Below are 14,751 nucleotides of genomic sequence, written 5' to 3' on the forward strand. Positions count from 1 at the left end.
CGTCAGCACACAAAGAGGAGGTGCAGCAGCTAACGGACCGGTACAGAGCCAACAACCTGTCTCTGAACATGGACAAACAAGAGAGATGTTTGTTGACTTCTCAAGAGCACGGTGCGACCACTCTCCGCTGTACAACGACAACTCCTCTGTGGGGATAGTCAAGAGCATAGTCTGTGGGGAAAGTCAAGATTCCTTGGTGTTCACCTGGCATAGGACCTCACCAGGTCCCTCAAACCCAGCTCCATAACCAAAAAAGCCCAGGAGTGTTTTCTTTAAATATACCAAACCAAGTCACACCAGAGATAAGTCCCAGTTTAACTGAGTTTTCTTCTTTACCTCTCACATTGACCAGGCCTGTGTGATACTGTCTGTCATAAGCCTGAGCTGTCATTGTGTACTATTAGAGATGTAAATGTAGCTGTCACTGCCAGTTTTTGTTTATGAGATTAAAATAAATTAAACTTGAATATTAAAGAAATGTTACTCCTTATAAAAAAAGATCTTGCATTACATAATATATTAATTAGAACTCTGATGGTGTATCATCCTGAAAACATCAACATTTTACTACTGATTGGTCAGGCTCATAGAGCTGAACCAATATTTAAGAACAGTCCCAAATAACTGCTGTTAAATAAAGGCATTAACGTCCTTACACTAGCTTTGAAATTCAACCATATTCACATCATTTTCCAAAAAAGAGTAAGTTGTTTTTTTTTTTTTTTTAGAAAACATTACATGAAATTACATTACACACTGTAGTTACACAAATAAGTGGAAACGTAATCATGCTTTTCCTTCCTGTGGCACAAATGAAAAGCCCTCTCTAGATGAGAAGATTTATCAAATGAAACTTTATCATTCTTTTCCACTGCTATAGTAACTAAAGAGTAGATTTTCAAATTACACTGCTAAATATGACTAGCATTAGCTGCGTGTAGTAGTGCAAAATGGTCCATCAACTGTATTAGCAGGTGTAGCCTATACACGAGTCCACTATTGGTCATATCATAATTGAGAGTATGCCCAAATTAATTGCTTTAGTAGAATTTATTTGTAAGTGAAATTATACTCACATTCAATCGTAAATTGTATAATATTTGTTCAGTCTACATGTCCTCTGACACAGTCTTAACTGTGTGAATTTTTCCAGACATGTTAAATGTGTACGGACTTGACATTAGTGACTTGAAGTTATCACGCCAATTTCATTAAGTTACTACTTTCTTCTACAACTCAATTAATAGATCTTGTATGGTAGCACTACTTGTATAGTATTCTCTGCTTGATAGCTCACTTTGCTTGTATTCTCTCATTTGTTAGTCGCTTTGGTTAAAGCGTCTGCTAAATGAATAAATGTACACGTAAATGTACTAGAACTTATATTTTGTTTTAAATCAATTAATGCAGACATTTCAGTTTCAATTACACACAATATTAAGTTGATGTAATTATCAACATTATTATGTCAATACAACTCATCAAAATAATGTTTACAACTTTAAAAATTGAATTAAATCAATCAATTAGAATTTTTATCTTGCAACCACATATAATGAAGTTGTGGTAATAGGTCCCCTGAATTACTTTTTAGACAAAAGCGTGATTATTTCAGACGACGAGTTTCCTGAGACAACCGCTCTGTGTTCTTTCACACACACACACACACACACACACACACACGCATATTCCCTGTCTAACACTCCTGAGCCAGGTCAAAGGTCACCACCAACCGTCATTATCTTAACAGGTGTAGGTCAAAGATTAATATCGGTGGTCCTTCATATAGATCCGTATGTTCATTGTGCATTCCACAAGTACTGTCACGACGGACCGACAGCCGGCGCACAAGAGACTAAAATCGCTCCTCCCGCGACTGCCGTGGTGGTGCTGTAGAGACGGCTCCGCTTCAGCATCACCAATGTTTTGGACAGCCGGAGAGCACGTGGCGGCGGGGCGGGTCTGCCGACACACTTACGACCGGTGAATGGCGCGCGGCACGGGAGAATTCCGACTCCGGCAACCCCGCAGACAACTGAGACCCTCACCGCACGATTACACGCCCACACGCAAGCACACGCAAGCACACACACACACACACACACACAGAGAGAGAGAGAGGCGTGTACCCACTCACACCCACCAGACTGTCCTGAATAAATATCCTCCTCCGTGTGTCTGTGCTCCACCTACCGCTGGTTTCCCTACGGTACATACATGCATATGTCAGAAAAAGTGTATCAAATGGTTATTATTGGTTATGCCCTGACTTTTGCTCTAAGAAGAAAAAACAAACAAAAAAAAGATGTTAGTTTGACAATTTCTTCATGAAGATATTGTAAAGACGTTGTTGTTTAACCCTGAGCAGGGCGTCAACAACTCAGAAGATCGTCTCTTAAGTCCGAGTAAAAAAAAAAAACATTTAAAGAAGCAAGACAAACTGTTGCACATTTGGTAACGGTGATTTTAGAATTTGGCCCCAACTGTCAAATATGTTTAAAAATGTAAAGATGAATAATTTCTCTCACAAACTTCTTCAGACAGTCATTGTCAGACCATTTTTCACATGGGTGATAGGTGTTTGATAACTTTTTTTGCTTCGATATAAATAAATAAATAAAAACTGTTTTGTGTGTTTACTCAGGTTGCCTTTCTTTAATGTTGTATTTTGTTTGATTAGTATGAGATATACACATAAACAGAAGAAATCAGGATGGGGCAAATATGTTTTGTATTATTCTTCGATTCATCTCATAATGGTCAGCATGGGCGTGATTCTGGGAATAGTCTGTGATGGTTGAAGGATTGTGTTAAATTGATTTGTATGGGGGAAAAAAACAATAAAATTAACTTTGAAAGAAAGAAAAGCAATTTAAAGAAACTGAGGATGTGAACCATAGAACCATAGCTTTGCACATGCGGGTCAGTTTAGGAGCGTGATCTATTCAGACTAATGTCAGATATAGGCCACATATAGTTTCACATAGCTTAACAAAAAAATGGGATTTGTTCAGTAAATCTGATTTGGGCTACTGTTGCCTGGAGTGTGAATGTAGCCTAAGAGTACTATCAAGAAAATTATGTGAAACTAATTTATTTTCAAAGAATAGAATAGAAGCCTTTATTTATCACATATACATTACAGTACAGTGAAATTCATTCTTTGCATATGCAAGGCTGTTAGGAAGTTGGGGTCAGAGCACAGGGTCAGCCATGACCCCCAACCTTCTGATCAGTAACCCAGAGCCTTAACCACTAAGCCATCATTGGCAATAATTAAAGAATATGAAAAATAAAACACAAAACCCATTAATTAGAACAAATAAAACTAGTCATTCAATTATAACCAAAGAAATGCAGAAGAAGAAGGTTGTGCATATGAGGGAAAGGATGTTTAAAGACCAGTATGGATGAAAGCTGGCTTTTAAATTGCTCCTATTTTGCCACAAAGCTTTTTCAACACGTCCAGCACTTTGGCCACTTTGTGATTCCTGCTGGTTTGCATGATCACCTGGGTACAGTGTAGATCTTTTTTTTCTCTGCCATTTTCATGTGAAGCCAATTTCTTTTCACCTCACTTAATTCATACCTATTTCACCTTTTCTGTAATTTCCCTCAAGATGTTGATCTTTTCAGGTGCTGGTACACTACTAAATATGTTTTATTGGCATAGACGTGAGTTAATATAACTGCCTTTCTGCCTCTTCTGTCATGTTTTCATTTTGTTTCCAGCCTTCTGTGTGCTTGATTTTTTGGGAATGTGCTTTGCATTTTTATAGGTATGTGTGTATGAAGAAAATCAGCCTTTCCAAAACTTTTGTAAATCTGGTGGAATTTTTTGTTCATTCTTTGTTGTTTTTACACACGACTTTACTAAAATATTGATAAATGAGGCCTATTATAAGAACTTTAAAGCTCAGTGAATTAAACGAGCACAGTAATGTGCTCCTACAGGAGGAAGCGGGAAAGACTCAGCAGGGGGGATATTCTGCACATTTCTACACATATTCTGCACATTAATCGCTGATTCTTACATCACATAGTCCATGAATTCTACCTGATCATGAATAAAATGGTTAATTAATGCTTATGATAATGAAAGCAATAAGAATATTGTCTATATATAAGTTATGCATTTTTAAAGTGAGTAAATAATTATTTCCCCTTCACCATCCCTCTAATAGTGAACTACGTCTTATTACATTTACTGAATAAACATACTACTCAACAAAAATGACTAATGCACTACAGAATTACTGTATTTGAGACACAGCTATAGACTTAGAGACCTCCTTTTTCTATTGCAGTATTAGTTTATTTCTCCTTGTGAAACACCTCTCCATCTGATTGTACTCTCCATTTCACCTCACTGTCCTCTACTATCCCATTATCCTTCAGTTTCTGCTTGATCTGAAAAACAAAATAATACTTTTATTACTAAATAATGCAAGATAGAGGCACTAATCTCTGAAAGGAATCTCTGTGAAAGCTGTAAAAATTCTGGCTCTCAGGTTCTGGCTGCAGTTATGAGGAGGGGTATGTACATTTTTAGAGGATGAGACCCACCTTCTCCAAGATGGCCGCATTTTCTGCAGTATCATTCAAATCCTGACTGGACTGGATCTTCATCTTTATGATTTGTTGCTTTGTGCTTACTGGATGTTGAAATGTAAACATGTACAAACACACACTATTACACTACAATATTCCAAAAGCAGTTTAAATGTTACTGAATATAAGTAATAGTTAACATACCTGAGTAACAGAAGAAAGGCAAAATGTCTGTGCACGATGCATCAGCGGCATTGCCCATATATACATAACCACAATTTTCATTCCGCATGCTATTATCAGGTTGTCCAGATATCCAGCTGATAGTAGAGAAGTTGGTATGATCTACCCACTTCCAGGGGTCTTTTATCAATCCAAACCATGTAATTCCGGTGACTAGTGCCTGTATAAATGAGTTTTCTGTTTCATCTCTCGCACTGGCCAGGTCTGTGTAATACTGTCTGCAGTAAGCCAAAGCTTTAGGCCATTGTACAGTATTAGATATGTAAATGTACCTGTTGTTGCCAGTTTTTGTTGCTGTGAGAATAAAACAGAAGAAACTTGAATATTCAAGAAAAGTTAGTCCTTACAAAAAAAGGGAAAAGTGAACAGGTTACATTATAAAAATGTTAAAAGGAAGTTTCACAGAAACAAAGAAAAAATATAGCTGGAAACAGCAATTACAAGGCCAAGCACAACAGAGGCAAAGTAAAGAGATAAGCAAACATTATTTTAGAATGGTCATGATTTTATGACAAACCGCTAAGAAGTTATAAGCAAAAATATGCTTTTTTCATATCTTATGAAAACTAGGAGGCACTTTTCCGAAACTGTCCAGGTACTCTGACATCATGATGTCTATGACTTATACTAAATTTGGTCTGAATACACTAAAGCTTTATGGAGATATAGCCTCACGACCATTCTGGTGTGCTCGCCGTCGAATTTGTTTTTGCGTTATTCAAGAATGGTTTGACCAATCAACTTGATTTCAATAACTTTTTGTTTCCATGGTCTGAAGATGATCTGATTCAGTTGTGGTCAAAATCAGACAAAGTTGGTTTTTTAGAAAGCTGTGTGCCAAATTGCATAACTTTCCTATGTACAGTTCTACGGCTGACATAGACTCAAGAGCAGAAAAAGAAAAAGAAGAAGAAGAAGAAGAAGAAGAAGAAGAAGAAGAAATAAATAATAATAAATAATAAATAAATAAGGTGCACGGCCGCTAAAAAAGAATAAAACACTGCACACATTTTGTTCTAGAAAGACTGAACCTGTAAACAATTTCCTAAGTGCAATAAATGCCAAAGTCAATCATATCAGTTGTGTTTTTTGATAGGTTAGATTTGCTGTTTAATAGTTTGTCACTTAAAACTTATTTAAGTTCAGTTAGCATGCTGAAATCACACAGGTCAGAATTTTTCTTTAAAGACAACATTCTCTACTGACACAGTGGGAAAGTGAATAATATGTCGATTTTACCATCAAAGCACAGAAAGGGGCGCAATAGAGTACAGTCCTGATCCGCCCAACCCAAGGGAGATGCAGCGCCACAGTTTTGGTTTCCACCAGAGTTATTTGGCTCTCCAAGCTTCCAATTTCCCAATATATTTGTCACTAGTTCATAGCCAAGGGACCAGTGCCAGCTGTAACGGTTACTGTACATTCCAATCCAAGCACTGGAATTGAAATTCTGACTCTGTACTTCATTCTGTAGTTGGATCACGTCATCATTACTTTTGATGATAGCCAAGTCGGTGTATGTGGCTTGGCAGTAAGTCTGAGCATCAGTCCAATTTCTTCCCTGCTGGACCAGAAAGTACTTACGGGTCACAGACTGGACAAGGGGGACAACTTCTGTGAAGAAGAGTTTTAAACGATTTTATGCAATGTTACAGCTATGGCAGAAATTCCACTAACGTCCTTGTTTAATTATACTGTTAAATGTAAAAGATAGTATTATAGTTTTCTTGGGTCAAAACAAAACAAAACAAAACACTGATTTTTTCTTTTCTGTTTATAAAAAATCTCCCTTAACTCAATAATTTTGAAACGACCTACCTCTTGTAATCCTACATAGTCCAGTTTTTGGCTCAATTTTTAAAAAATATTTTTTTCTGCAAAACAATAAGTTCAGATCTCTGAACAGTTAGTTTCTTGTTTGAGAAACTTTTCAGAAGTTCCAGATTTGAATTTCTTATTCATTTAAGCAAATTGCACATGTTTTGCCACATGTGCAAAAGAGTAAGCACAATTGTCTACAATTGGCACAATAACTAAATGCACATGGCTTGCTGATCAAAACTGATGAATTGATTCTCTGTGAAATCGTGCTACTATTCACAGCTTCTGAACATTCTTTCATCATGTGAGCCAGCACATGCAAAATGATCCATTCAATTATCAAAATCTGTCAGACATACATGTATATTCCACAAATATCTCTGACATGGAAGATTTTACAGCACTACTGCAGGTTTGTTCATTGTTGTTTTTGTTTTGTTTTGTCTTTTGCATGGATGTAATTTGTGGCAATTTTCTGTTCATTATATATGACTTTACATGTAAGAAATGTGTAAAAATGGACATGCAAATGTGATTTTTTTTTTTGCTTACATGTAATACATTTCTACAAAAATAAATGTACTGTATACATACAAATGTGATCTTTTTGCTTACATGTAACATTTCTACAATAATAAATGTACTGTATAGATACAAATGTGCATATTCTTTTTCTGTGTACTACAGTATCGACCTTTCTCACTAGACTTTTACCTATTTTTGACATCTGTATCAAAAAGCTCAGCGTGATACACAATAGCATTCAGTTAGACAAAACTGACATTCTTGTATATTGAGCAGTCAAGTAGACTGCCATGGTGAAAAAATCGTCTAAATATTTTGACCAGTATGGCTCACACAGTGGCAAAAAACTTTTCATTTTGGTGGCATTGGCCAATTTACTGACACAGTAACTAGGTTTTGATGCATGAATTAAATGAATTAAATGTTTTGGGTGAGTTACTACATTTTGCAGACATGCAATAGAGTTGTCCCCGTGACCCTGAAAAGGAGTAAGTGGTAGAAGATGGATGGATGGATGGATGGATGGCTGCAATAGAGTTGTGATGTCCCATAAAACAATTAACAGTGACAATTGCAGTTACAGATTAGAGAATGTTAATGAGCCAAAGCGATTGAGAAAAACTTTAACATTTTTGTTGTTTAAGGTGTCCTAAACTGGAAGTAGTAAGACTACTAGTTCAGGAGGATGAAGTATGCATCCTTTTTGTATATCAGGTGAAGCCTTCACTTTAAAGAACCACTTACACAGCACAGAGCAGCTCACACATATTTTTCCATATGGAAAGTTGCCGCTGCACTCACACATGTGCACGCACACACACACAAACTTCACTCACCTGTGAAAAACAGGAGTATGAACAGATGCTGCTTCATCATTGATGTTGGTAAACTCTAAGAAATAAGAAATCAAATAGAAGAAATAAATAAAATCCCTCAGCAGTCCCGATAAAAACTATGACTACAGTGATATTCACAACCACAATATACTGTAACAACATATTAACAGTCAAAGAACTAAACTAGATACGTAAAGTTTGATGTTGGCTTGAAAAAGCCAGTCTGAAAGTTTAAAACAGTTGTCAGTTTGAAATTTGAAGATAATGTACAATTTTAAGAAAGAAAGAGATACAGATAGTTAGGGTGTCAATACTCTAAACATTCTCTCTGTATGTAAGTTTTTGGGATATTTGGTTGTCCGCTATGGGAAAACCATATGTCTGATCAGTTCGAAAAAATAGAAGTAGGTCAGTCTGAACAGCTTAAGAGAGAGTGCTGAGTATGGTGGAAGTAGCTTGAAAGTTCAAGGAGTTATAACAGTAAGAATTTTTTTTTTTATGGAAGTCAATGGGAATTTTGGCCAATTTGAGCTCCTGTAATGGGAATTCTGTAATTCTGTAAATCAGATAGAAAAGTCACAGCAACTTGTGTCAGAACAGGCTGGGGGACATTACAGAGTTTGGTGAATGTAGCTTGAAAGCTCTGGGAGGAGTAGCATTTAGAAAATTTGGGTCTCAGAATACTAATAATAACAATAATGATAATAATAATAACAATAATAATAACAACAACAATGAGAGTGGTGCTTGCAAAATTTGACACCTTCATGCAGCTGCACATTCCGGTCAGCAAGGGGTGCATGTGTGTAGGTGTTGAAGCATAACTAATTTTGACATATATTGGTATCTGTAATGATTGTATTTAACTCAAGATTTTAATATAATAAGCTTTATGGCAGTCCAAACACCCAAACCACAATTCTCCTCATTGAGGCAAGTGTTTTGATATGTCCCATGTATTTGTGGCGGTTGTTTTGTGATGCAACTTATTTTGGGAGTTAGCGTGCACGTGATGTAATGAGACATCACTAGAATACCCATAATGCGATTCTCCTCATTGAGCCGAGCATTTTGATGTGTCACGTGTTTGTTGTGGTAGTTTTGGTAGAAATGGTAGTTTCCATAATTCTTTTATTGTTACTAATAGCTTTATCTGAGTGAGAGAGTTTTGGTATGTTATAGTTTGGGTGCCTTAAGCAGTGCTAGCAGACCCCCAAATCTAGCATTAGAGCCCTTACAGCAGGGCGGGTGAATGGGTGACGACTCATAGTTGGAAAGCCAAAGCTACCATTTACATTACATTTACATTTGGCAGTCCAGAGCCATTTATACAACTGAGCAATTGAGGGTTAAGGGCCTTGCTCAAGGGCCCAACAGTGGTAGCTTGGTAGTGCTGGGATTTGAACTCACAACCTTCCAATCAGTAGTCCAACGTCTTAACCGCTCTGGCTACAGGAGACTATTTTGCAGCACATGAATTTATCTAGGCCTTAAGGGGCATGGGATATTTTAGTCAGGGTTCATTCCATCTTAAGAGGTCCAATAATTGAATAATAAAGTTGGTTGTTCGACCATTTTAAATTCTACTTTTTTTAGTGATTACCTCTAATTGCAAAACCACCATTTTTAAATTATATTTTATTTTACTTGATTTAACTACGACGGCCACCTTTGTGTTATGGAACACAATACATTTTGGTTATACAGCTGTTTATGGAAACGTTAGTGTCTCAGCTCAGGATGCTCTGGGCTCCTTGGAACAAAAACTCGTCTCTACAGCATATTAGAAGGTACATGGACGTATATAAACATTTTGTACATTCTTGTTCCTTAGACTTAGAACTTAAGTCCAAATGTAATGCTCAAGATTGCTCACAGTTCCACTTTTAGGATAAACTTATATTATGAAGGTTTTGAGTCTTAATTTTTTAGATGGCACCTAGGTAAGTATATTGTGCATGCAGAACATTTCAGGTTTGAGACTTTTTTTTTTGGGGGGGGGGGGGGGGGGGGGGGGGGTGAGAGTGCAATTCTTAAGAATTGTTAATTTTCAGAAATTAACAGATGTAATTTAAGCATAACAATTAGTAGAAATGAACAGTATTTTACAGTAATTATGTTTATGATTGACATACAATAGCTTATGCTTGTCAATGAGGTCTATATTGGCATGATCTGTCACAGGGTTCTTAAATCTGCAGGCCTTATTTCTGCGAAAATTTCAGTTTCATATCTGGTTCTCCACCAGAGATCTTGAATTTTTTAAACATTGCACTCTCACCCACACAAAAAAGACAAAAGTCTCAAACCTGAAATTTTGTGCATGCACACTATGCTTACCAAGGTATTCCCTAAAAAAAACATAAAAATTAAGATTCGAACCCTTCCCATCATAAACTGACTCTAAAAGTGGAATTGTGAGCCATCTTTGACAATTACATTTTGACTTCTGTCAAAGGAACAAGAATGTGCAACGTACATTATATGTACCTTGTAATGTGCTCTAGAGATCAGTTTTTGTACCAAGGAGCTAGGACCATCCTGAGCCATGATATTGAGGTACCCATAAACAGCTGTATAACCAAAATTTTTTGTGTGCCATGACATGAAGATGGCCGTCCTTTTTTAAACCAAGTAAAATAAAATAACTAAATAAAACCTGGTGGATTTTTAAATGGTAAAATGGAAAATTGAAATGGTCAAGCGAGCTGCATGGGACCACTTCAGATGGAATGATCCTTACATATATTCCAGGAGAACAGAACTTGCATCCATTCTATACTCATCAAATCATAATACAACCATTGATTTAATACTGACTCAGATCATTACTTCATTTCATTTCAAATGTGTCATAATATATGCATCATGCCATGTTACCACATCAAGTGTACAATCAACAGCTACTGTACACAGTTTTATTGAAAATCTCTCAGAGTTGAAGACATTGATTTGTTCACTCTCTGAACCCACAGAACTCAATCAGGCGACTGAACGCTTCAGTATTCCGCTACTTTCTGGATGATGCAACCACACTTAAAAGAGTATTAGAGAGAAAAAAAGAATGCTATGATATTACGATCATACGCACCTTAAAACAGACCACTCAAAAAAGTTAGAAGGTAAATGGCATCAAATTAAATCAGTAGTACTCAAAATTGCATGGAAAGAGAGTAAACAGTCTGGAGTGGGAATGATTTTATGAATTTTTTCTATGACAATATTGTGAATATTCTGAGTATTAAAGTTGGACAATTTGATAACTATCTATGTAGAAAACAATATAGTCACGTCAGTAGAAAGATTAGAATCCTTTACTTCTGCCCAACAGTTTGAACTAATTTCAAATCACTTGTTGTACTAGATGCCTTACCTACACTTTTCCTCCTCAAACAAATAGTACCAGAAGCAATCAATTCTTTATTAAATATAACCCACTTATCCCTGATGTACCTTAATCCTTTAAACTAGCAGTCATTAAACCACTGATTGAAAAACCTGACTTTGTTTATGGTCCATTATCAAACCTCCCCTTTGTTTCCAGGATCTTATAAAAAAAAAAAAAAAAGTTGTAGTTCAGCATTTAGGCTCAAACTTGCACAGGAATAACATTTCTGAAATCTTTCAGTCAGGATTTAGGCTCATCAGTACTGGGACAGAGCTGGTATAAGTGGTAAATGACACAAAAAAGTTCCATGACATATTGCACGACATTAAACTATCTAACATCATTTACTTAGTGCTTCTGGTACTAAATTTTGTGTTATAGTTGGTGTTTCTAAAATCGCTATAACCCTTCCAGGGTAAAAATGTCAGTATTTCCAGGCTCTAAAGAATACTGATATGCATAAGACATAAGACATTATCCCACACATCAAGCTATACAAAATATTTACATTTACAAGTCGTTGGAAATCACTGAAGTATTGCAGAAGAGTTCTGATACGTACCTGAAATGTTACGGCGGTAAACAGTCAGTGTTGCAGCTTTTTATGTCTCACTGTTCTTTAAAGACTTTCTGCAACATCTGACCAATTGATCTGCTGTTTGTCATTTTCATGTTTGATGACGTCTTTCTTTGCGTACTTTTCACAAAATTTACATAATCAAATCAGAGTGGATGGACTGACAGGTGGTGAAGGAGATTCTCTTAGATCATGTGTTCTCTTATATTATGAACTGCTATGAAGTAGCTATGATGAATGTATTCACCTCTTTTGATAAGCTTCTAACCCTTTCGAGAAAGCACCCTGATGGAGTGGTAGGCCTCTAAATAATGCACAGGAAATTGGTGATGCCCTGAACCCCAAAGAATTTGGGGGCTGACAGGAAAACTGGAGTTTGTACCTCTGACACATTGTCATCAGGACTCACTGGTCTGATGTAGTTGCTGCCTGTGTAGTAGTTTGGGGTTGTTGCTTTCTGTGGTATGTGATGAACTGAGCTGCTATTTGTTGTCTTTCTGACTTCATGACTGATGCAAAATGCTTTTTTTTTTTTTTTTTTTTTTTAAATTATCTAGCAAAAACCAGGAAACTCTTACACATTCTAACTTTTAGTTATACCCAAGAAGAGCCCTTTTTAGTTTAAGCTCGGTCTTATCAAGACTAGCTCAGAAAATCTCAAAAATCTCCATTTAATGCCTATCTGTCTTTCTTTCTTGTGTTTTCAATAAAATACAGGGTGAAATAAATGTTCAAATGACTCTTTTTGTGTGTTTCTTTTTTTGCATTTCCCATACTGTCCCAACTTGTTTGGAATTGGGGTTGTAGTTATGCACAGTAAACCAGAAACCATGGTAAATGATTGACTGGAAAATATTTATTAAAATAATGAATAAACACAGTCAAATATCCAATTAGCCAAGTAATTGTTTGTTATAAGGGTGGCATGGTGGCTTATTGGTTAGTCCATTTGCCTTGCACGTTGAGGGTTCAATTCCTGCCTCTGCCCTGTGTATACATAGCTTGCATGTTTTTCCATGATGATTGCGTGATTTTGAAGCGTCTTCTCTATTTTATGTTTTTGTCCCCAGAATTGGACCATGATGGCCACTAGGGATATTCATTCATATCTCTATGCACACATCTCACCTTCACCTGTTATGCTGTGCCAAATGCCTCACCTTGAACCAGGCATTGGTAAATTGAGGTTTGGTTATAGCCTGAAGCCACCAATGTGTGGTATGTACCCTCTTTAATACTCACTGGTGTAGAGTACATCCCAGCTCAGTCAAGAACAGCCTGTGGTGCGTCAGAGACCTGGACCAATGTCACCATCTCCATCACGTGGCATTTGTCCTGGAAATGCCTGGGCTCCACTTAGTGCCTGGCCCCTGTTTCTATGGGGCAGGGACAGTGGGAGTTAAGAGGGAAAAAGGGGAAGTGCAAGAGTGATAGAGAGAAGGGGAGGGAGAAAAGGAGGGCTCATCTGTCCCAGGATACACTGCCAATTGGTCCTCTGCCAGCTGGACTGCCTTGTCTAGTAAATGGGATGGCAGAATGGGTTCAATGCCATGGTCCCATTCCACTGTCCCCTGCAGTAGTCCGGCAATGAACTGGTCCAGCACCACTAGGTCGACTACGTCCTTGCTGCTGCACTCCCCTGCCTGTAGCCACCTTTAACCTTTAGATGTGGCATTGCTTCAGCTACCAGTGGAGGGTGCTTTCGGCTACATATTCAACAAACTGATCACGCAACACAATTTCAGCATTAGGGATAGTATTGGGTGATTGTTGTTTATCCCTCTTCAGGAGAATCATCAAGGCCATGGAAAAGATTCCCCATCCTGCTGCTTCCTGAAGAAAAAGGCTTCTTGGAGTGATACATATGATTGAGAGCAACCATAGAACTCACGTAGAATCACAATAATCTTATCGGGATCTCCCCATTCCTCACTGGCACGGTGTCTAATCTAATCCCAAGCTTCCCCCTCCAAATGGTCAAAGAAAAAGATCGCTTGTTAACTTTGGACAAATAACGAGCCCGCATGCATGGCCTAAGCCTCATCCACCCACTCGTCAATGCCGTGCTCGATTTTCCACTAAATTTTGGATATCATCTGTCCCTGGGCACAAAAACAAACCATTCTGGCATCACAGGATCAGCATCAACTGATTGGGGAGGGTCAGGCATTGCCGTGGTGGCAACAAGAGCAGCTCTGCCTTGACCAGGTAACTCACCTCACATCTGTTCACGACAGCCTCATTAAAACTTATCATATAAATATAAAATTGCCCTCCCATGAAGCACAATAAGAATGTTAAAACTCGCACTTCCCCAGGCCTAGGCTTGGCGGGAATAAGCCAGGCCAGCTGCAGCTCAGGAGCTCATCCAAACTCACCTTAATCCACATCAAATCATTAGACACTACCTACACCATAAGAACGTTGTTGTGTCGGCACAAAGAAAACACCAATTAACCCAAAATGACACAAAAACACTAAACAATAAGCAAACACAGAAAAACAAAACTATTACAGACACTGTGGTGTGATGGCTATAATACTCAGGCCCACTGACACCACCACATGCAATAGAGGCAGTTAAACAAGGCACGTAAACAGACAGCCCAAGTGTGCCTCTAATCTACATAGCCAAAGCAAAGCCCGTAAGCAAACCAGCCCAGCAAAATGCCCAGAAGCAAAACAGTCAAGCAAAGCAGCCAAGTAAAATGGTCAAGCAAAACAGGGAAGAAAAAACAGTCAATCAACCAGGGAAGAAAAATTACCTCCCCATGCTTACCTTAACACAGAGACCGGGGTGTCAGACTAAA

At 37.7% G+C, this 14,751-nt stretch overlaps 1 protein-coding gene across 1 annotated transcript; it reads right to left on the reverse strand.

Moving 5' to 3' along the window:
- Positions 1 to 2,613: 2,613 nt before the first annotated feature.
- On the reverse strand, positions 2,614 to 8,092 carry LOC108270242 (putative C-type lectin domain family 20 member A). Its single transcript, XM_017476715.3, has 5 exons — positions 7,977 to 8,092; positions 6,034 to 6,408; positions 4,756 to 5,088; positions 4,567 to 4,655; positions 2,614 to 4,410 (listed from the first exon to the last, which is right to left on the reverse strand). The coding sequence occupies exons 1-5, from the start codon at positions 8,014 to 8,016 to the stop codon at positions 4,315 to 4,317; spliced, it is 933 nt and encodes a 310-aa protein (XP_017332204.1). The 5' UTR covers positions 8,017 to 8,092; the 3' UTR covers positions 2,614 to 4,314.
- Positions 8,093 to 14,751: the final 6,659 nt, after the last annotated feature.

The sequence above is a fragment of the Ictalurus punctatus genome, chromosome 9, assembly GCF_001660625.3.
Source record: "Ictalurus punctatus breed USDA103 chromosome 9, Coco_2.0, whole genome shotgun sequence".
Classification (NCBI taxonomy): domain Eukaryota; kingdom Metazoa; phylum Chordata; class Actinopteri; order Siluriformes; family Ictaluridae; genus Ictalurus; species Ictalurus punctatus.